This window comes from Amblyomma maculatum, chromosome 8, assembly GCF_055883805.1.
Source record: "Amblyomma maculatum isolate TAMU_Amacu chromosome 8, ASM5588380v1, whole genome shotgun sequence".
Taxonomy (NCBI): domain Eukaryota; kingdom Metazoa; phylum Arthropoda; class Arachnida; order Ixodida; family Ixodidae; genus Amblyomma; species Amblyomma maculatum.
The window spans coordinates 64,256,367-64,280,236 of record NC_139351.1 but is presented as its reverse complement, the minus strand read 5'-3'; the positions used below and the strand labels follow the sequence as shown (position 1 = coordinate 64,280,236).

The 23,870-nt window shown below is 45.7% G+C and overlaps 1 protein-coding gene across 8 annotated transcripts in view; it reads left to right on the top strand.

Moving 5' to 3' along the window:
* Positions 1-23,870, top strand: part of heph (polypyrimidine tract-binding protein 1 heph) — a 134,686-nt gene that overhangs the window by 100,936 nt on the left and 9,880 nt on the right. For 6 of the 8 annotated variants that reach the window (XM_084576346.1, XM_084576341.1, XM_084576343.1 and 3 more), the window contains 8 exons: positions 1,923-2,024; positions 3,638-3,949; positions 4,963-5,119; positions 5,671-5,729; positions 9,211-9,370; positions 12,933-13,025; positions 17,763-17,890; positions 23,292-23,325. In XM_084576346.1, the coding sequence (XP_084432472.1) occupies positions 1,977-2,024; positions 3,638-3,949; positions 4,963-5,119; positions 5,671-5,729; positions 9,211-9,370; positions 12,933-13,025; positions 17,763-17,890; positions 23,292-23,325 (991 nt within the window). In that variant the 5' untranslated portion in view covers positions 1,923-1,976. The remainder of the gene's footprint in view (positions 1-1,922; positions 2,025-3,637; positions 3,950-4,962; positions 5,120-5,670; positions 5,730-9,210; positions 9,371-12,932; positions 13,026-17,762; positions 17,891-23,291; positions 23,326-23,870) is intronic. The other 2 variants (XM_084576340.1, XM_084576344.1) reach the window with 2 other exon arrangements.

The window sequence follows — 23,870 nt, the reverse complement described above, 5'->3', positions numbered from 1 at the left end:
TGCCATTGACATGTGCTGCCCATAGTCAGGCTCTAACATAGCCAAAGAACTGGCACAGTGCACTTAAACGAGCCCTAGGAAATTCAATATTGTGAATCTTGGATGATGGCATTCGTTGCTGAATGACATTTGCTGGCATCACTGTCCTTTTCTCCTAGCTCTTCTATGTACTTCTGTAACGTGACATTATTTAAGCCATTTAAACTAGATCCTTCTAAAAAAAATACTAGTGCCACTATTTACATGCAAGTTGGCTGTTCCACCGCGACACCCCCACAAGGTTTTTGTGCCTTTAAGGGTCTTAATGGAAGACCCTTACTCTTCTTTAGTGTCGTTGTCATCACGTCATGCTACCCTTCTGTACCGCACACTCCTTCTTTGGCGATGGCGTTCTCACCAATCTGTGATGGAGGTTTTGACCTCTCCTTTCCGCACCACTAGAGTGATAAGCAGGGCAGTGAGCATCTCTACTTGAATGTCTGCCTCAGCAGGATACAGGCACTTGTAGGAAGACTGATTGTTCTGTCTACTTGGAAGAGTGGTTTGCAATAAGATTGCGCTCCTTTTTCCTGCAGTGCAGGCCTTATGGCATCAAACGAGACGACAAAAAGGGGGGCACATAGTCTTTGCACATTGCTGTGAAAATACTGATGTTACACCATCTTGATTTCTCTGTTCATTTCACTGAAGTGCTTGCCTTTTACCTGTTGACAGAATTAGCAGAGTGTTCTTGCTGCTTGGTGCATTAAAGATCCATTGTTCTGGCTTGGCTTTTCCCAGTGGCGTTTGATAGTCGTCTCGTTTTGTGCATTGCTAGGCGGACTCCTTGTGTTCAGTAGGAAACAGGGAACATGGTTGCTGTTAAGGGCACTCTTCAACATTATTGCACTATCTGAATGCAAAAAGGGCGTGGCTTGTCGGATTGGGAATCGAATGCCAGCGACCAATGTTATTTGCTATCAGGGTTATGTATCATTTATACTTGCATGATATTTTTTCCCGGCAGTTGTGTTTAACTAGATGTGGTGCCACTGATTTAAGGTATCAGTGTTCACTGTGAGGGTGAGTTTTATTTTGTAAAGAATTGAATCGACTGCCCCCCCCCCCCCCCCCCCCCCCCCACCCCACTCCACCCCACCCCGCCTTGCCCTGGCCCAGCCATGAGAGTGCTATGCCATCGCCGCATCCAGTCGCGCCTTCTGCAAAACTGCAGCGCACCGTTGCGCTATGCAGCAAGTATCATCATCTTCATCAAGTCCCAAATGCAACATACTCTCGCGCTGTACAGTGAACATCTGAATCTTCATGAAAATTCATATGCAGTCTGCCTCATCCCGTTGTTCATTCTTTGTTCCCAGATTTGCTAGTCCTCCTTAGGTAAATGCACCATCACATACGCTATCTGGGCGAGTGCTGCTGAGACTGCCACTGAAACTATGTTTTTAATATGGCTTTTTTTTTTTCTCTTTATTTCCTGACCGTTGCTCGGGTTTTCTTTTTGTGTGTGTTTGTGTGTTTCCTCCGCGGGCATAGTGTCGGGCAAATCCACCTGGCAGTGTGGCGTAGAGGAAGCCGCTTTTGCTGAAGGCAGTCTCTGTAGCCTCTCTGTCACGGCTGCGGTCTCTCTCTCGAACCACGAATCGTGCAGATAGATTGCGCAGCTTTAAGATCAAAGCGGCAGCAGCAAGTGTGGCGCCGGCCGATTGCTAATGCTTTTGGCTTTAAGAATAGTTGAACCTCCACTATTTTTTTCAATGATTGTTTGCTCAGCAAGAGACAGTGTGGTTCTACGGCTTCCTTGCAGCAGCTGGAGGCTTTTTTGTATTACTGTGTGTAAGGGTCTTTTTGCGAAGGGGCTGTGTGTCCTGCTGGCCCCAGAACGTGGAGCTTCACCGCCGCCTTCGCTTTCCTTGTCTTTGCAGCGTGGATCAGACGAGCTGCTGACGCAGACCAACGCTGTGAGCAATGGCACCATCATGAGCCCACAGAACAACCACAGTGACAACAACAATGATGCTAAAAAGGTGGGAGGGTGGGGCCAGTCATGTCTGCTTTCTTATCTTTCTTCTGTCATTTGGCCTGTATTTGTACCCCTGCAGTTGTGTAATCTTTGTTTGAAATTAATATTTGTTGTGTAGCCCTGCGCCCTATGTTAGTTATTGGCTGTGAGCCTTTTTGTTTTTCCGTGGTTGGAGTTAGGCTTGGAAATAGCTAAGACATGGACATGAAATCAATTTCCGAAAGTCGTCGTATCCTCTTTTATGCCTCCATTTGCTATGATTTTTCAAAGTTCCACTGCTGAACTTGGCAGGGAGGTAATCTAAAGAATATTTTCGTGAACTGCTGTGGATTCGAACATCGGGGAAAAGGCTCAGATAATTTTCCGTCTCCATTTCAGTGGGTAGTTTGTTTTGTTAAATCCTAGTCCCTACTACAGGTTAATACATTCCTTACTCTTCAAATTGAGTTTGTTTTTAATTTCTTTTATGAAATTGCATGTTTTTGCAGTGCTGACATGTCAGTGTATGCAAGATTGCAAATATTCGTAACTGAAAATTGTGTAGCTGAAAAAAAAAAAAAAATTTAACCACGTCTCGACCTGCAGCACGCCTGAAGCAGTAAAAACAATGTTCTCGAGATAACAGTGAAATTTTATGAGTGCAGTCATCAAAGTATTTGTTATATGGTCAGGAAGTTTGACGTAGGTAAAAAAAAAAAAAAAAAAAGTCACGCCCCGCCCACAATGGTGTCCCATCTTGTGAATGGAAGTGTAAAGAAAATATATATATTCATGGACAGCACATGATTTCCTGGCTTCATGGCTTCATTTTTGGCATGCTTTTTTTCCAGCCAGTTTTCTTTGTTCTTGTTATTAAAGTAATGCTGTGGAGCCATGGAATGGTGTTCTGGTATGCTGTCATTAGCTCTGTCTTAATGGACTCTGCAGCACCGGGTCAAGCCAGCTTAGATTATGCGATGGCTCCCTTACTCGACCTGCTTGATGGCTCTATGAACTCGCTTCTAGCGAGTAAGTATAGCGGCGACGCCTAGGGTCAAGATTTATACTTATTGTGCAAGCTTCCTGCTAGTGTTTCATTCCGTTGCCCTTTGCTGTCCAGAGCTTCGCATATCATTTTTTGCCACTGATGAGGGCATTGACAGCATTGAATTTTACTGACGCTCCTAGCCACTCCGGAAGCTTTTTCGTCCCAGATTTCCCCTTAATTCAACTCCCATGACTCAATAGCATCTACATTCTTTTAGACAAGCGAGTTAACACACCCTCTGCAAGCGAGTTAGCTCGACCAGCTCCACCGCCTACTTTGCTCGACCTGACTGTGTATACATGAACCTGGCGACCAGTTTTGTAGATTTTTGACTTGAAAGGTTTACTTGACCAGATTCCGTTGAGTTCCTGTATACAGGGCTACTGGTGCAGGCTCAGCAGTTTATGCTGCGCGCCACGCTATTCGACTGTTAGTTTGACTGATCGGCTTGCTCCACTTGATTGGTTTCTTTTGTAAAGACTAGCGACCATTACCATAGGGTAAGCGCTCATAGGAAAAGCAATGCTGGTGATGAAGCCAGTGTCGTGTGCCTGAGCCTTTTTGTCGCGGTTGGCGGTGGTAATGCGCAGGTGAAGCTGGACACGGGTGGTAAAGTGGTGGTTGGTGCGGGCAAGCCATCGCGGGTGGTGCACATCCGCAACATCCCTAACGATGCGACGGACACGGACATTGTACACTTGGGCGTGCCCTTTGGCAAGGTGACCAATGTGCTTCAGCTCAAGGGCAAGAACCAGGCCTTTCTGGAGATGGTCGACGAGAACTCTGCCATTGCCATGGTCGACTACTTTGCCAAGGCTTCCCCAACAGTGCGCGGCCGCGTCGTCTACGTCCAGTTCTCCAACCACCGCGAGCTCAAGACGGACGGAGTCCACGGATCCCTGGTGGGTGCTGTAGAATCTACTGTCTCACTCTTTTTGTTCGATCCTAATAATGGTTGAAAAGATGCCAGTTCTCCTTTGTATCAGTTTGCAGCACTTTGCAAACCTCTCAGTAACGGAGTAGACACTGGGAACAAAGTGACATGGGACAGCTGCTCAGTTTTTTTTCTCTTTGCGCTTTTTTTTTTTTCATCGCATCCAAGCTAACCTGCAGTGAATGATTTGTATTGTTCTGAAGTGTTTTCGGTGGCCTGTTCACTCAACATGACCACATTGCTGCAAGTGCAGAGAAGGACCATGTTATTTAACTGTACACGACTTTATTTGACCATTATGTACAATGTCATCATGGAATGCGACTAATTCAAGGTGCAGCAAACCCACTAAGTTTTCACAGCTGTAAAACTGACAACTGTGAAGTTAGGCTCGAGTTTGCACGAAAGGGAATATACATCATCTCCCTTGGCATGTCCCACTGCCAGCAACCCAACCGAGATCTCATCAGTAAGCATTCTGCTCAGTTTGCTCAAGTTTTGCAAATAGCTAGGCTTTAGATGTATGGTTTGGTAATAGTTGACAGTGATGGGGGCCCAACCTAAGGACTGCAGCTATGGCCTTATGCGCCTTTCGGCTATGATGATAATTGATAGTTTTGGCAACACACTTGTTAAGTCCAAACAAGTGCAGAAGCCTACTCAGTGTGGCTATGCGTAAAAAGGGCTGTCAGCCCTTGGAGTGATTTGACAGTCCCCTTTGTTTATGGTGCCATCAGCATTGTCTGGTCACTCCGTTGGGGAAGTGTCAGCAACCAAACACAGTGATATCAAGCAGAATAAAGCTTGTTGTGTAGAAACAGTTGCAAAAAGGCATCCTTTCTTTAGTGCTCAGGCTTGGGGGGGGTTTGAAATCACCAAAGTCGCCATTGCCTTGTCTCGCCAGAACTGCTTTTGTGGGGCAGGTTTGTTGTTCAGCTTTGATGAGGTTCGCTCTCTTTCTCTCTCCCCCCTCTGTGTAAGGTTGCGCAGGCCAACCAGGGCGGTGAAGGTGGCGGCAGTAACACGGTGCTGCGCGTGGTGGTAGACAATCAGATCTACCCAGTCACCCTGGACCTGCTGCACAGCATATTCAGCCGCGCTGGCAAGGTCCTCAAGATCGTCACCTTCACGAAGAGCAGTGAGTGCCTTTCTTTCTCTCTCTCTCACGGTGTCGCATCCCTAGTTGCACACATCTCCTGCCTACTACTTTTTCATTCGGTGCCATACCAGCTCATGATGGCAATCAGTGCGATTTGGCAGGGCGGGTCATCTGAAGAAAGCTAAACCATATCTGCACCAAGTTTGTCTCCTGCATTTCAGTATCACTCAACTTTCGCTAATGTTTGAAAACTAACCATGCTTAATAAGCAAAATGGCTATTCGGCTTTCTCAGCCCTTTTCTTTCATTTCCCAAAAGTGCAAAGCCATTTCAGCCTGCATCCCATCCTCGCATCAAGCTAATGCCGCAATATAATGCTAGGTTCAGGATCTCCTACCCTTTAAATAAACGTATGTATAGGTTGTAGTGTAGAGCAATAGGCCGCGCTTCACGTGCGGCCTTGCAATTCGGCTCTTGGACCACACGTGACTGTCCATCGCTACCTTTGCCGGTCCTTTGCGTTTTTCTTTTCTCAATGTCTGCCGAGGTGCATGGTTGCTGAGCCTGCTTGTCTCTCTCTTCCTTTCTAGACTCATTCCAGGCCCTCATTCAGTTCAGCGATGTCATGGGTGCCCAGGCGGCAAAGCTGGTAAGTTGCACACCAACCAGCCTTACCGGTCCCCCTCGGTGCAAGGAGGTCACTTAATGTTCTTGTTGCAAAGAAAGTGTACGCGCAAAAATTCTCCAGCTTACATTCATGTGTCTCTGCCATCAATGGGGTGCAGTGTGCTAGTCGTGATAGAAGCGGTAATTATGTGCACAAGCTGCATTCTTCAACTTGCTGTGGGGCGGTGCTAATTGAGGCTCCTTATTTGTTCCGCTGATCTATTGTAACCGATGCTATTACTGCATGCATTACCACCGTATTAACTCGAATGTAACGGAACCGCGAATCTATCGTGAGGGGCGGCTTCGCATATTGAGCAATGGGGAGAAATAAAACCACGAATGTAACGAGAGATGAGTGCTTGAAAACGTACCTTTAATAGACATTATGGCCCTTGCCGTCTCATCAAAAACACTCATTTGTCGTCGTCGTCAGAGGCCGAATACAAGGAAACAGTCCTCCTTTTCACTCCCGTCCTCCCAGACGATGTCGTCGAAAGCCTTTGCGGTCAGGCTCGCATTTAAAAATCGCTTCCCGCTGGATCCGCCACCCACGTGTGGTAGATTAGTTAGCCTCTAGCCGTCGAGCTGCCGCAGGATTTTCGATTTCTTCTGATATCAGAATAGCTTTTCTCTTGAAGCGAACATCGTACTATGCACAGCGCGATGCCATCGTTCAAAATGCGATAACAGAATTAACCGCACTAATCCATCGCGAAAGATGCTACAAGCACGCTATAAACAGTGACGTGATTCTGAGCCTACGAGTACTACAAGCAAAAAACTCAACATTTTTACTTTGGATGGATTGGGATTTGGCTGGTTTGGCTTTTCTGGTACTCAGGTTGCCAGCATAACATTGTAAAACCGTGGAAACTGAAACGGAGTGATGACGGATCCAATTTGCAAGCATCCGGATTTGCAAGCATCCGGGATGTTGTAAAATAACTTCGGTGATTGAACTTTCAAATAATGTTGAAGCGGGGCCCTTTAGAAATGGCGTTTGATATAGAAATTTACTGCATTAAATGACATCATTAGCTCATGGTAAGTTTGTAAATGCTTTTTTTTTTTTTCCTTTTTTTTATCACATTTGTATTGTTTGCAACATAGAAACAGATGGGACCAATTTTTATAGTGCTTGTCAAGTCTGAACAGTGCACCAAGAACAGGCCACTGTGGCAGTGCAGTGTAGTTCTATAGTAGACTACAACCTAAAAAAAACTGCATTTGCTAACTAGGGTATAGTATGTGGAGTGCATATTACCATATTTACCCGCATAATGCTCGCACTTTTTTCACGGAAAATTGATGCTAAGTTGGGGGATGCGATAATTATGCGGGGAAAATTTCAAGAAAATGCTTTGTAGCACTAAAAGCGAATTTAAATTGGTGCAAATCGGGATTACTTTCAAGCAGAACTTACCCTTTTAATAAAAGTACAGGGTCACCAAAAGCACAAATTGCTAAAGCACTTTATTTACCGCACGCAGCCTCATCATCACTCCCCGCGTTCCATGGTATAATGCTCATACCAGACCATACAGTTCTATTCTTGATCAGAGACTTGATCAGAGTCTGTATCGACACTGCAATCGCTGTCTCCAGTAGCGCACTACACAGAACTCATTGACGTTGAAGTGTCTGCTAGCAGCGCAGTTGCTATGCTGTAGCCGGTACTCAAAAGCTTTCAAAAGCAGCTGTATAACTTGCGTACCGCCCCAGCGCGATGCGGCACCAAGAACACTGTAGACGGTGGAACAAAGCAAGTAACACGGACGGAACGAAGGAACAATGACAACGAGACGCGGGGAAACCTCTCAAAATGGCGACTATGAGCATCCTGGAGGTAAAAAAAAAAAAAAAGACAAGCATAAATGATGGTGATGATATACCCGAGCACACTATCGCCGCCTGGTAGCGCATGCACACAAGGCCAGCTAAGTTCAGTAGCACTCCAAAGATGGCACTTGTTACTACTAGGAGACTAAATCCCCTCAATAAACTAAATGTAGCGCCATCCCCTCTCTCCTCCTCTGGCACCGCCACTCCTCCCCTCATATTTCGACCATGGCTCCACCTACGCGGTGCACGACTAGCGCGCGCTCTCCGGAGCAGGCGCCAGTCACGGCCGCCTTGATCGGCGCGCGCGTCGTTTTGCACCAATAGAAAGCGCGCGCAAACACGTGACAGTGCTCGGCCAACGGGAGGGTCAAACGCCGAAGGAGAGCGCCGGAGAGGAGGCGGGCGGCAATGTTCACAAGTTGGCGCTACTTTTAGTTTATTGAGGGGCTTTACTAGCAGACGACTCTCGCGGTGGTAATATTGGTGGTGCGAGCATTATGTGAGTGCGATCATTATGCGAGTAAATACGGTACTCCATTGAACAGTACAGTCAGTTTTTTAAATTTGACTATACCAAAGCAGCCAGAGGCATTGAGATCATTGAGGCTAGTAGTCTTGCCTAGCTTTCATTTAGGCAGCCAGAATTGTTTACGCAACAAACTACTTCCTGTCATGGGAGAATTGTGTTTGGCACTTACAGCAGGTTTGAGTTGTATATCTATCTTTTGATGTTAACAAGTTCGTCTGTTGTCCTTTTCTTGATGCATTGTTATGGACTAGACAGAAAATGCTTACAGACAAGCAGATGCAAACTTAAACCTTCAGTGAAGCTCCTGACATGTTCATGACTACCACAAACCATTTCACCACAACAAATAAGTACAGCAGAATGCCGTTAAAGTAACCTTCCATTAATTTGTACATCACTGAATCTGGGACCGTGCGCGTTGGTCACACACAGTGACGTAGTGCGCACCATCCTGATTGGCTGCTATTGTGCTCCAGACAGCTTGTGAGACTGAGTATAGTTGTTGCGCTCCTCATTGTGGGTTGAAGCACCCAACGCAAGCAGTCCAGCGCGCTGTTTAAATTTTATTGTTCCCAATTTTGCAATAAACTCTGGCACTCCTGCATGACACAGGTCTTTGAATTAAGTAACCAAGCCGTCGCAAGCTACCGGCTGCAGTTGCCCAATGAAATTAACGTTGCAAGTTATGGGAGTACACGAATTATACTGAATATCCGGAATTTCTTTCAAGTGGACTGAGTTGGGGTTCTGAAGGTTTTACTTTAGTCTTATGTTAAGCCTTTTCTTGTTACCTGAATAAAAAGCTAACCACAAGACAGAATTATCAGTGTCAATGTTTCTTCTGTTCACTGCTGTGGCTGGTTATCGGACTAACACAGGAGATCATGGGGTTATGGCCAGTTACAGCTAACTTCCATTTTCTTAGGTTGTATCCTGCTGTAGGTGCAGCGCTTCAAAAATGTTTGTTTTTAAATTGACAAAATATATTTCACGCCTGCTCAATTGCTCCTTTGCTGTGTGCATTTGGGGGGAGAGGCGCGTTCGATGTCTGGAACTTGGCAAGGAGACGTCTTGGCGACTGCGTTTGCAGGCCCTGGACGGCCAGAGCATCTACAACGCGTGCTGCACGCTTCGCATCGAGTACTCCAAGCTCACCAACCTCAATGTTAAGTACAACAACGACAAGAGCCGTGACTTCACCAACCCCACCCTGCCCACTGGGGACCCGACTCTCGACATAGGGCTTGCTGGTGAGCTGTCCGTTTCCCCCCCTTGAGTCTTGCTCTTGCCATTCTTGGCTGGGCCCTTGCTCTATAACTGGGATATGTGATGTAACTTCGTGGAAAGCTTTGGCCACTGAAGCACACCTATTGCTAAGCTGGAGGAGGAGGGATGAACAGGATGTACATCCATGCCAATATAGGAAGGGTAGACTAGGCGTTTTATGCCAGCAAAAAAGAAGGGAGAAGCAGGCTTTCGTGCTGGTAACCACTCTTCTGATGAAACAGATATTCCTGTAGAAGTAGGGAACAAACAGGCAACAGCTGAGTCAATGTTGGCTTTAGCTATCATTAACCTTGAGCTGAAGTGTAGTGCTTGAGTGTGACGGCTGGCACATTTGCTGTTGTGCTCATGCACACGATCCTTACAGAGGCATGAAGCTAGACTTTCTTTTTCTTAGTTGTTTTTCTTTATTTTGGGAAAACCTGCTGTGTGGTTGCAGTACTACCTCCCCTTGCCATCACTGCCACATGTCTGGCCGACAGGCAGACACATGGTCTTTCCGATAAGTCTTCTTAAGTGGGGGGGACAGGGCTCTAGGAAAATTTTCTATTTTTACGCTGTATGCAGTCTTTATCAGTTTTTTATGCTGGGTTTAAATGTGTAGTCACTTTTATTATATGTCAGTTAGTTTTCAAAATAATTTACATTACACTCTTTTGTCTATTAAGGCAATAGGTATTATTTTCTTATCAGCTCTAAGTGCGAATACGTCCTTGTAAACTAGCAGACAGTCAGCAATTTATGTTTTGAAGAAACGCAAAATCACGAACAGAGCTGGGATTCATTCAGCTTGTTTGCACTTATGAAGGGGAATGAGTGGTCTAGGCTGGGAATAAAATTAGTATGTATGCAGGAGGGGGGCCGCATGTTGACTCCCAAAATGTCATTTTTCGCTATTTTCGGCCCCTCAAGAGCCCTGTCCTGTTGGAGGGATGAATGGTCGCCCAATGCTAATGCTCACAGGACCCAGCCTGCTGTTGCAAAGTCACATGTGACGACATTACACGACAGTTGTGACTAACTTTAGGAGATCAGAATCCTTAACTTTGCACTGCATCATTCCTGACGTTGAAGGCACGGAATTTTGCCGGGTTACTAGCTTGCCTTTTGCATATCTCGCACGTAGAGCTGATGAGTTTTTGCGAAAGGGTATCATAACGCGGGTTGTGCAAATGTAACTTTTATCTCGATGTGTGGCATGTTATTCGGACTTAGATTGCAGCAGATACACAATATACTTCTGCATTGTTATCGGAGAAATATGCTCCTTTTTTGATCATTCATTTTGCAAGTATGAAGACACGCAAAGATAAATTAAGAGATGAGAAACACCATACACTTGGTGTGTTGCGTTGCTTGCAGCATGATGCTGGGAGAGAATAGCTATGGCCTCTTAACTGTTTGTTCACCTAGCCTTTTTGATTTGCAGTGCTGCTGTTTTGACCCATGTTTGTTGGCGATTGCAGTTTTGCCTCGTGCGCTGCCTTTGTTTCTCTTCTTTTGTCAGTTCTTGTTTATTTGTGCTTCAAGTCCCGTTTTATTTTGGTGCTCTAGGTTGCCTAAAGTAAGTAGGACTTAATGTCGCTCTAGGTTGCCTAAAGTAAGTAGGACTTAGTGTCTGTGGAACGCAGTGGGAAACTAGTAGAATCAGAGACCCGCCGAGGTGCCGCAGGGGTTAGGTCGCTTGACTACTGTGCCCAAGGGTGCAGGATCGAATTCCGGCTGCGGCGGCCACTTATCGATGAAGACGAAAAGCAAGGCTCCCGTGTGCTGTGCGATGTCAGCGCACTTTAAAGAACCCCAGGTGGTCGAAACTTCCGTAGCCCTTCACCACGTCGTCTGTCATAGCCTGAGTCGCTTTGGGGCGTTTAACCACAAAACCAACCCAAACCAGTAGAATTAGAGGATTTTTCTTTAGCAAATTAGAAAAGACTTTTCGAACGGGGTATTGCACTCCACTGTGTTCAGTTGGCAAGGGCTGGGTATTAAAGTTTACGAGCGAGACGCTTCTGAGTACCAACTTGCTGATGGCATTGTTTTGCTAAGTAACTGTTTGGGAATTGTGTGATTGATAGCTCAGGAACAAGATGGGCCCATGTGCAGAAATTTGAAGTTTGACAAAAAATTTAAATTAAGTAGCAGACAAAGCAGGGAGCTATGGCGTTAAAAATATAAGCAACATTGGGACAGATCGCTGGCGTTCTACCTGAAACCAAGCGGCGGAAATGGGCATGAAGGAGGCAACAATGTGAAGTACCACTAGGGGTATTTTCCTTTGGACTACGAGTGGTAGATTGAAAGGGAAAGTAGAAACTGGGGCAGATATATGTGGAGAGACAGGATGTGGAGAAATTGACGGTGGAAATAAGGTGTTTAAAGTAGGTTGGGGGGTGAGAATTATTTTTTGTTTTGTTACGTGCTCCTGGAAGCACCATTGCCAGTTGTGACGTTTGTCCTGCTTACTTGGCTCATGCTGTTTTGTTTTGTTTAAGCACGTGCAGTTTCTTTGTCCCTGTGTTTGAGCATTGTTTTGTTTTTCTTTCATCATGTTTTATTTGTGCATTCAAGCCTGATGCTGTGGTTGGAAAGGATGGGGGGCTGTGGGAGTGGAAGGTCAGCTGGGTGGGGCGCTTCTGTGCCAAGCTGTGTGCCGTGTTTTTTGTCTGCGCCCCCTAGTGGCAGTCTCCTCCTAATCGGGTGCTTGCTTTGCCCACTTACCCAATTTTCCTGATTTGTAGATAGCTTCTCATTAACCACCTCTCTCCGAGGTTTCTGAGGCTCTCCTTGCAGGCGATGCTTCTCGTTCCATCCCTCCCTGTGTTGCTGACATGCATAGTCGAAGGCAGGACGTAGGTTTGGATAAGCTGCCTGATAAGAAAATGAAGGCAGCAGCATGGAGGGCCAAATGTCACGTTAAGGCTAGGTGAAAGTGCATCTCTCTATTGCGGAGGCAATAGAGAGAGAGAGAAACAAAAGGGGAGCAAGAGGAATGCATGACCAAGCATTGTTTGAAATCTTTGCCTGCTCTCTAAGAAGGGATGACATTTCTGGGTTATGCAAGATTTATGGAGTGGCTCTGTGTGGTACTCTTGTGGGAGTATGGTGATGGACGGCCCGGCTTATGATTGTCCTCAGGATTCCTGCACCAGGTGATGGTGTAAAGGGGGTACCTCTCACACCATTTTTGCACCCATGACTTTCTCACGCAAGACGTCTGGTAGGTTTGGCAAACAGCCCCAATTGGCGCAGTCGAAATTGCGTCTTGCTCGGTTTGGTTGCTGCTCGACCAGCCCTTCCCACAACCCCTCTCCGCTCCACCACCAGCACCACAAATGACTAAAGACAAGGCAGTGCACGCAGTGTAGTAGTAGTAGTTAGTGCATCAACGAAGGTTGAGAGGTGCTGACACAGTTCGCAATGGTGTGCGTGCCTGCCTGACCCGTCCTGTTGCCCTTTTCCCCTTTCCCTCTATGCCCTGTTGCCCCCCTTCCTCACTGTTTTTGGAAATTGGCACACGGAAACGAAAAGGTTCGTTGGGTATACTGGCCTCCCCGTTTGCTGCTGCCGGCCCGGGCCTGACCTCCCCACTAACCGCTGCCTATGCCGCCAGCGCCACAGCAGGTAGGACAGCTCTCCTCCTCCCTCCTCCTTCCCACCAGCACACACTCTGCACTGCCGCGCACTCTCTCAACTCGGATACTCTCTTCTCCAAGCCCACTCTTGCGCCTGGCATCTTGCGACTTCACTTTTAACGCTGGAGTCAACACTAGTGCTCCTCCAAATGCACACCACCCCCGTATGAGGTGGGACCGGATGTTGGGTGTCTCTTTTACGTTCAGATTCTAAATGCTGCTGATTTCTCCCCTTGGTTAGCGCTTAGCCTAGGATGCTCACCTAACGATTTGGAGCTGCCATTTTTCTTGCAGACGGAGGTTGGCACATGTGGTCGCACCTGAAATGGTCTGGCTGGTTGTATGTTGTGCACATTGGGAAACACTGAGTAGGTGCTTGTAGGCATTTGTTCTTTTTTCACATGGGAAGGAAGTGTGAAACAGGTTACGGGGAGCTACCGCACCAAAAAAATAAACATTCATGTTCCCACTGAGTTGTTGCTTGGTATGTGAATTTGAAAGTCATTTATGTTAGTGGTGCAGTCCTGTGCAGCAATACTTCTTAGCGTTATTTTTTTTTAGTAGCTCGCTTCATAAAAACTGTGACCTGCAGTAACAGGACTGGCAAAGTGCCAGTTATTCCCCAAGGGTTATATCGTACCTAAATAATGTTTGGTTAGGTGAAGTGCAGTCCGTAATTTTTATACGAGCACAGTTTCAACTGGTTGCTAGTGTTTTTTGCTCTCAATATAGTTTTCAATATAGTTTTTTTTTTTTTAATATATGGTTTAAAACAGAATGGTACTAATATAGAAAGAATATGCAGAGGTTGTACCGGTGAAATCATTTTTTTTTTTTTTCTTTTTGTTAGGTTCTGATTTGAAACTTTCTGCATCTGCAAAGCTCTTTCATGACATTCTGCAGCTCTGAAACTGGACCCCAGAGTACAGTTAGGCAGTTCTGTTTGCTTATAATGCAAAAGCCTTTCTTGGCTCATCGGTAAAGGGACTGTCTGCAGAAAATGTGATTAGAAGACAGATCCAAAGCCAATCCAGCACAATCCATATACCAAGGCACTAAAGACTAAGTACCAAATGCAGTCATGAATACTTGGCTATAATGTCTAAATGGGGAATGTGTCAAACAAGACAAAGCAATTGCCAACCCAACAGTAGCCACATAAAAAAAGCCAGCGTTGGTTAAATTGGCTAAAATATATAACGCCATAAATCAATCCAGTAGCCACATGGCAAGCCAATATTGCTAAAATATGTTAACATTGGGTAATCAAAAGCCATACAAAAATGTAAAAAAAAATTATTTTTAAAAAATTTAGAAATAGAAAACAAATGAAATAAATATGGTAATGTGATAAAGTAAATACAAAAAATGTAAAATTTTAAACACCATTTAGGAAATAAACTTTTGATTGAACAAATAAGAAAGGCTTTTGCCTTACTGCACCTTAGCAGTCTTAAATTTGCCTCCTGGAATTTTTTAGTTTTTCATGGCGTGTCTGTTGTGCCTGCTACGTCTTAACAGAATAACTTAATAGTTGTGGTATAGACATCACCCATTTAATTGTTTCTTAACTGAAAAACATGCTGCCCCGGATGTTTTTGCTAGGCGAAAGCATTAATTTGGTGTCACACTTCATATCTCTGGATCACTAACCTTCGTCTCAAGGTAGGGTGCGAGTAAACATCACCCATTTAATTGTCTCTGAACTGAAAAACATGCTGCCCCGGATGTTGTTGCTAGGCGAAAGCAGTAATTTGATGTCACACTTCATATCTCTGGATCACTACCCTTCGTCTCAAGGTAGGGTGCGAGCTGCTTTTTTGCGCCCCAGGCCACAGTTTTGTGAAGTAATGTCGACTATGGGCTGATGCAGTGCACATGTGTCTCATCTTATCCTGTACGCACTTTTTTGTCCATCCGTCAACTATTGACAAGGGTGTTCTTGTGGCTCATGCTCTGGCGTTGCTTTTTTCTCTTCTCCTTCTTCTCTTCCCATTTCCTTACCCTGTTCAATGCTGCTTCCTGTAAAAAAAAAAAAAAACGGTAAAATAAAAGGAGACCAATTTGACAAGAAGCAGGGTAGGTGACTATGCTCTGTGTTGATGCGGCAGTGTGCCTCGATTTCCATTGTCGCTTCTGTTTCTGTCTCGCCGTGCCCAACATATCCTGCATTCAGGCACAAGCCGCTGCTTTTCTATCGCAAACTATTGCTCGAATAGCCGAGGGCTAGGGTTTTTTCGTATTGAACGGATAGTTAGTAACGTGATTCGTTTGGAGTACGTAACATGATTGCAAGGCAGATAAAGATACCAGGTTCTAAACTGCGGTGCTGTGAAAAGAAAGTGTAGAACATGGTAGTATAAGGTTTTTGCACATTTAAACAAGTTGGTACGCTTGCCTAGAATGCTAGGATGAAGCAGATGTGGGCAGGTTCTTTGAACATTTTTGCAATGGCCTGGGCCTTTCAACATTTATTGCTGAAGGCGTTCGGATGCCATTCCTTAGTGTCAGGACTATCGTAGAAACTGGTATGGTTCTGAGGAGTTCATATCTTAAGTAGGCTTACAAAATACTAATTTCCATTATAATTTGTTCTTCGTCAATACGGTTTGCGTTGTAGGTGGCACAAGGGGAAAATGTTGATAGGGGCATTGTGTCGGTGATGTCTATGCATTTGAAGCGCCATACTCACGCATCATGTGCTGAATATTGTCACGATGAATCAGTTAGTAAAGCAGTGGCGAACGACGGAGTGCGCGCAGCAATCTGATAACACGCGCAGTCGGCGCCATGCAGGAAGGGGGGGGCTGAGAGGGGGAAGCAGCTGGTTACGAGGCTGACCCAGAAGCGAAACCCAGGAACGGGCGCCAAAGAGCTGCGCTCTAAAAAACGTTTAACTGCATTCAGAAGAGAGCGTAATTCACATCATAAATGGCGCAAGCAGAGAACTACACAAGGTATTCAGAGCTAGAGTAACATGTCACCGAAGAAAATAGCCTGACCATGTTTGTAGATTTCCACAACTCAACGTGCTGGTGAAGAGTGCTAGAGTCATAGCTCATTGGCGGAGTCAGGAACAGATGTACCATGTACCTAGAATTTCATTGTCTGCTACTCTGTACCATGTACCTAGAATTTCATAGTCTGCTACTCTGTTCTGTTTGTCGCCTTTATTGCATTGTCAGGTTAGTACTAGGATGTAAGATACTAAAAATACGAAACGGAGGCACAAATCAATCGTTAGTTTTTGCGAACAGTGCGCGATATGCCCAAATTCAAAGCATTTGATTGTACTCAGTTCGGCAGGGTTTGCTTATCGTTGCTGGCCGCGAGGCTCTGCCAAGAGCCCAGTTCACTGCGCTCGAAAGAAGACGAAAGTGTTTCCGAAAGCATTTAACATCAAGTGCTGGCTGCTCCAGCACACAGCGGTTCACTTGCACTGCTTTCAGGCCTACACACTGAAAAGACCGCAAAATGTGTGACTGTGAATAGGAGAAAGCCTTGTCTTTGAGATACAACAGGGAAATGTTACTGCGAGATGAAATTACTTGTAATGTGCTGCAAAGATTTCATGTACATATAGTGAAGAAATAAAAACTTTCCTGCTGAAGGCAGCGTCCACTCTCAAAACATTGCAGTGCAAATGCTCATGCCTTGAAAGGTGCAACAAGGCTGAATTGAATTTAGCTTGTATCGGAAGATTAATGTGCTCTAATGGGATACTGTTTTCACTGAGGGACTTTAAGAGGGGATCTTGAGTTTGGAATGGCCTTGCTAGCACAGTTTATTGTGCCTGACGCCTTCACGTGTTGCAATTACGCCCTTATTTCTCACTGTCAATACTAGCTGTCTTAGTAGTGGAGACTTTTCAGAAACTGTCAAACTAAATTTGAAGGACACAGTTGGTGAATTAATGCATTGATGCACACGGTTCTGATTTGCTATGCGAGCAGAGCACGCTTTGTGCGACGTGCAGAGAGATTAACGTTGTCTGCCTGCTGGCTCGTGGCCAGTTCCTGGAGTAGGACATAGTGTGACACATTCATGGCATGCATTTCATTGGGCACTTCTTTTCCACTTCCACTATCTCTCTTTGCTGTTGTAGCGTTATCTGAATCTGGTAGATCTTGCTTTTCCTTGTCTCTGACACTTAGAGGACATTAATTACTACTGCTACGAATGCTACCGCCACTGCTGCTGCTGCTTCACAGTGGTTGCCCCCTTTGTTTTATCTTTAAAAGCTTTCTACGGGCTTGTTGAAATGCTCTTTCCGTATACTAGTGTGCAAGCTCTCCTAGCCTAGCACTAACGGATTTACCCGATTTTTCGAAAAGCCGTACCTAAGTTTGCTCTGCGTGCTGCTAGTGACCTTGGTCAAAGACAGAGGGCAGGATTGTAAGGCACCTCCTAAAAGGCAAGCAGGAGAATGGCGTTCCCACGAGGACAGCCTGACAGATGGCAGCTGCATTGTCCCATTTCACAAAGCGACCTTTACACTAGCTGTCTCGGTTCAGATTTGCCTGCTATTTCTTGGTGGTGCGTACAGCGTGAAGGGCATTGATGTCCTTGACCTCCCAAAAAAACACCTCTTTGGCTGTATGAGAAAGAGCCTCGAAAGACTTCTTTCGAATGGTGGCACACATGAAACTTGCTGATCCTTGCCATTTGTCGCCCTGTTGGCGACTAGTGTGGGTGGCGTTCTGACCCGGGGTGTGTGTGTGTGCAGGGCTGCCCCTGGGCGGCTTTGCCTTGTCTCCATCAGGTCCGGCTACGGCTCTGGGCATGGCCGGCATCAGGCTTCCCGGACAGGCCACCACTAGCTGTGTGCTACTGGTGTCTAACCTCAACGAACAGGTATGGCCCGCTTTCTTTTATCCGGTCCCCCCCTTCCCATGCTCTTTCCACTGGCTTTGGGCTTTCTCGGTGCTGGTGGGCACCTGCTGCTCTGCTTTGGGCTGTCTCTCGCATGCTGCATTGCTTTGCGGCCATTCGTCTGTTTTTTTTATCTTTTCCTGGCTAATTTGTTCCCTTTCTTGATGCTTTTTTTTTTTTTTCACTGGAGTTGAGAGAAACTTCTACTTTTCCTCCCTGTTAGGTTTTCCATGGCTTCTGACTGTACTGCAATCGAGGAAGTGTTAGGGCCTTTTTTTTTTTCAACCTACACCAGCTTACACCAGTGTAGCAAAAAACCATTGGTGGTATTGGAGTTTTGCTACACTGGTGTAGCTGGTTTAGGTTAAAAAAGTGGCCCCGTTGTTGGGTGGCTTGTGTGTTTTTGAAGGTGTTGAAGAATATACGAAAGTGAAAACACTTGTACATTTTACTTGCGATGTGACTTGTATGCACAAGGAGCATGCAGGCACACGCCCCCCTCTGGATATGTCCAAATTGCAACAGCAACATTCTTGGCAGTGAAACGGTTTTGTTTGAGCGGCTGCAGTAAGATAAGTCCCAAAATCAAGCTGGAATAAAGTGTTTACATACATAGTAAAATTGTTTGAGAGCTTCTTCCTTGATTTTGGAGTGAGAAACTGCGCAATGGCAAAGGCAGCTCTAAAATTGTGTACGACTGTGCTGCCGAGAGACTTTTCTTTTTTTTCTTCCTATTCGGCATTGCGTTTTGGATGTATTAAAATATACAAAGTTTTAGTATAGTCTCTCGTCACTGGCAAGCAGCATCACGGCCGGTGAACACAGCAGAAAGAGACTTGGGCAGGGACTTGACATAAGACTTTGGAGTTCTGGATACAGCCGAGTCAAAGAAGAGGTCTTACTGAAGTTAATTCAATGGCCTTCCATCGTTTTTTGTGGGGCCATGAGAGCTCGGATTGTGGTTCGTGATCACATCTTTTCGCATCCAACATGTTTAAAGCATGCCATGCTGTCCATTTTAGCTGTCTTATTCCCGTCCACTAAATTGGTTCTGCCCTGGTTGCAGCACTTCCTTTTCTTGGTAAATTTGTGCTGGGGCCGATCAGTGAACATAGCTAAGTGCAGAGGTATGCTTCGTGGAATAAACCGTAATGGTAATGCGCAGAATTTGTGGACTTTCAATGTTTCATGCTAGGTACCACGCCACCTTAGCGTAGCATCAGAACCCGTCTGGAAAGCTTGCATCTCAAGATGCATCAGTCTTGTTTTTATTGCAGCACTTGCAGTCCGTGTGAAAATTTGTGCTAATTCAGAGGCATTATTGCTTATATTCTTGGATTTCACTGGGGTTGCTTCAAGAAACTGCTTGGACATTGCCACTGTTTGCGTCTTGGATGTTTTCATAATGATCATCTCCTCTCACTGTGTTGGACTGCCTCCATGATGTGAAACTTAGCTAAAAGAGTGCTAATTAATCCGTCTGCACCCCCCCCCCCCCCCCCTCCCCACACACACACACTTTTTTTTATTACAATATATGTTTATTATCCGTTATTGTGGCCATTGTGGTTTTTCACCTCTTCAGCAGTCTGGGAATGCTGACTGCTGCGAGATAAAACATGCTGGGGTCAGAGAATTTGAATATGGGGGCTCGCTAGGTGTGCTGATGAGCAGCATGGGACATGTTTACTGCAGGTTCCTTGGTCATTGGCTAAGACGTGATGAGCTCCATGACCACCCAAGGGCAGGTTCCCTTGTCGGGTTCTTGTTGGGGCCGGGTTCGGACAGGAGAGCAGGGCCTATGCAGGGTCGGGGCTTGTGCTGGAGCAGGGCTCGCAAGGGGGGATAGTTTCGTAAGGGCTTTCTCTAGGGGTAGGTTTAGGTAAACAGTGCATGGTACTGGAGGAGCAAGGTGTTGCGGAGATCTGGTTATTAGATTGCAAACCGCTATCGGGCCAGGAACTGGGTAATGTGTGTGTTGCCTGCCTTATGTCGTTTTTCATTCTATGGGCACTGCTAGTTGTTGGCGCTGCTCGGCATTTGTATTGGCCTTTACTATTACAGTATCGATGGGCAAGAGTAGGTATGAACATATTGTTTCTGGGCACAGTATGTGAAATAGGACAAGTACACAATAGGCTTCCAGTTCTATACAATAAAGAAGCCTTCCTGGGTGTTGTTTTCGAAGATTCATGGAACAGAAGTGAGGCTGAGCCTCGTAACACTGGACCATCTTTGCACGGGGCCTTAGGATGGTGGCTGAAAAGAATTATGACAGTGTCCGACGCTTAATTTGTCTCCATCAGTCAGTGGCTGACATCTTTTTCACAACGTAGGCATGCATGGCTTGCCCTGTATGTGGGATTGCAGTGCTACATTGGCCTTTTTCCCTCCCTTTATTATCTGCCTCCTTCAAGCTGCCTGTGCAATTTTGTTTTCCATATTGTAGGCTTTGCTGTGGTTTATTAATGCCTTGTGGGCTTTCTTTGTCCTTTCTGGTTTCATTTTTTTGTTTTCACCCTCTCTAATATCACCTTCTCTTTTCAGCCACGCCATGCTTCCAGCTTGCAGTCTCGATTTAAAAAAAAAAATATTATAAATTTTTGCCTGCAGCTGCCCTTTTTGCACTTCAGACTTTGTGTTCACAAGTCGCCAAGCATTTGCATGCTGCAGTGGGCAAAGAGGACGTCGCTGTTTTTTCAGCATCTAGCTCACAGTGAGGGCGACATATTATTTGGTTACTGTTGGTAGCGTGATTAGAGAAGTGTTCCTCTTTGGTTTTGTAGCAGTCACTTGCAGTACAGGTAGCACAAATCGCAATTGCAATGTGTCTACACTGGTTGATCAGGGGAGATTTTGTCATTACACTGGTTGATCAGGGGAGATTTTGTCGTTGTGGCATGGCTGCTGCCTTCAAGCTTCTCATTCAATAATTTTATTTAAGACCAATTCAGGTTGTGTAACAACCTGAACAGCCTGGAATTGTCGGGGAACTTATGTGGGCCATGAAAAATTGACAAAAATGCCGTAAAAAAATGTGGCCTAGTCACGGAAAAGGACCAACACAGTGGTCTCCCATGAATTTTGACGGTACCTTGAGCACCTAGTATATCATGGTCCGTTCACTGGCATGACATCATTTTGATTTTGACGTGTGTAAGGCATGGCAAGGCATGGCAAACTGTCCATTTTAGCCATCTTGTTCTCGGCATCCCTTAAGTGAGTACTGTATATGCTACTTTGGTGCCTGCCAACCATCCCGATTTGGCCGGTAGACTCTCCAGAGTTTGGACTGTGCATTTTGGTAACTGTGATTGGTGAAGTTGATCACCCAACATTGAAGCATCATTCCGTGGGTAGCAGAGGTCCGCATGTCCTGGTTTGTATTAATGAGCCATGTTTTGTCGTGACTCGGCAATGTGTGAACCAAGTACTGGCTGCCATTAACATTTTTTTTTTTTTTTTAGCTTTTAAAGCTTCTTTTTCTCTTTAGGAAAAAAAACTCGTTCATTAGCAACCCCCCTGAACATGCAACTGGAAACTTTCTCTGAGAGTATAAGATGTGGGGAAATTAGCTAGTGATGTAGCCATTCATTCCAAGTTTCTATTAACTAACGTGCAAAACTGAGAGGGACAGGCTTGCTGCTACATCAAGGGTGTGCCCCCCGTCATCTTTATGTATTGCACTGGCAAAGACAAGAGTGCACAGAAATGACGAGTCACGGCACTGCATTTTCTCCTGTGCTTGTGCATTGCACAGGGTCAGTCACATTTGGTTAGAATACTTGAGCGTGCGGTTCTGCAGCTGGGGTGTCTTAACGGAGACAGCGCGACCTTAGTGACAGGGTCCTGGCAGCATGACGGTGAACTAGCTGCAATTGGCCGCAGTACCGCGCATTCAGGCATTCCTGCCAAGTGAGATTGGCGCTGTACTTCCCTCGCTTTGCACCACCTAGCCCGAGAGAAACTTGTCAGCAGCCTTTACTCTGCCGCCATCTTGGAGCGCTGCTCCTCATTCTGCTCTACTGTTCTTATTACATTGTCTCTCACTGGCGTGGGCTGCACTGCATGCAGCTGAGCTGCACTGTCGCAACCGCATGCTCTCGATTCACTTGCCACCCCCACCACCACCACTCTTGCTCGCTGCTCCTGCTGCAATCGCTGTCACTTGCCCGTGAGGCTGTTGTTTGCCACAATTGTTTTTTTCCCTTGACTGTTTTTTTTTTCTTCTTTCTTTTGTGCTGAGCGTTTGTTTGGTTTTTATGCCTTTTTCCAGTTTTTTGACCCATTGTTTTGTTTCTTTTTTTTCCTTCCATCTCTTCACACTCTTTTTACGCTGTCTCTGCTGTCTCTTTCTCACTGTTTCTCTCTTTCTCTCTCTCTCTCTCTCCTTCTGTTTCCTTCCCTCTACTTTTCTATCCCCATTCCCCCTCTCCGTTCCCTATATTCTCTGCTGGCCTCACCATTCTGCTGTTGCTTGTGTCCCGTTCCCTCCCTAATGTGGCTCTCTCCCTCGGCGTTGTGCCAACCCACACCGCTGTATGTGTCACATACTCGCGCTGATTGTCCCCATTTGGCATCTCTAAACTATGGCCTTAATTGCCTTTGCCATGGGTCATTGTCTTAATTTTGCTACCCTCATCACTCCCTAACTTTGTTTTTGTTGTGTTCTATCTTCTGTTTTGTCTTCTCTACCTTAATGACCTTCCTGTGTTTTTCTCACATCTTCCTTCCTTTTGGGGGGTGGGAAATTTACGTTGTCCTTATCACTATCTATACTCTCATCTTTGTTTCTCGCTCACCGAACCTGTGTTACGTGTTTTTCTTTCTCCATCACTTTCATCTCCTCTTGCTTAAAAAAAAATGTGACCAACTTGTTCCCTCTGAATCTGTGCACCCCTTTCCCTCTATCGCTAAATGTGTTCTTTTTGTGCTGTCTGGACACTGTTGTCTTCTTTATCCGCACGCACGGTTCGACCTACCTGATTTCTGCCTGCCTTTCCGTTCCTTATTTGTTTTGTCCTCCCTCTTTGGACTTGTTTTTCCCGATTCCCTCAAATCTCGTTTCTTTCCCCCCCTCTCTCCTTTCTACCTTTTCCTCACCTGCTCTTTCTCTGCTTCTCTTTCCTCTACCCTCACCTCCTCTCTCTTTCTCTGTCTCTAAAAATTAAAAATCTGAAATGGCCATCACCACTGCTGCCTCCTGTTGGCTGTCGTGCGGACCGCGCTCTCTCTTGTGGTGGGAACTTGGCCCGACCCACCGACCACCACCACCAACCACCACCTTCCCCTCCGTCCGTGGGTGCCCTCTGGCCGCACACACCCTCTTCTGCTGGGCCGCCTCTTCTTGAAAAAAAAAACCCTCCTCCTCCTCCGTTTTTAGATGGTCACGCCCGACGCTCTCTTTACCCTTTTTGGTACGTTCTCTCTTATTTTTTCTCCTCTTATTATTATTATCATTATTATTACTGCTATTTATTTTCTTTTTCTTGGTGCACACTTGCTCGTCGATATTTTGTTCCGTTGTGCTCATGTTCGTCTGTTTGTTTGTTTCTTCGTAATCTCCTGTTTGATTTTACTTTTTCCCATGCATTTCTGTCACTTTTTTTTTCCACTGCGCTGGACTACACACACACTTGCGCACGCACACACGCCTGTGGCCGGTTGTCTCTCAGGTTGCTGCAAGGATTCTGGCTGTTTTCTTTATGCCACGTTAATTGCTTTCAGTCACTCTTGTAGTTATTTTACCTCCTTGCTTGATTGATTTGCTTTATTTGCTAACATCTCCCTTTTTTCTTTTCATCATGCTCTAGTTTTCTGGTGTGTGTGTGTTTGCTGGGTGTGTGTGCTGGCAGGCAGGGGGCTTCTTTTGTTTCTTTTTCTTGCCCCCTTTCTTTTTTACTTTGTTCCCTCCTCCACAGGTGACTCTCGCGAGGCTTTTTTACTCGAGAACAAGAGTAGC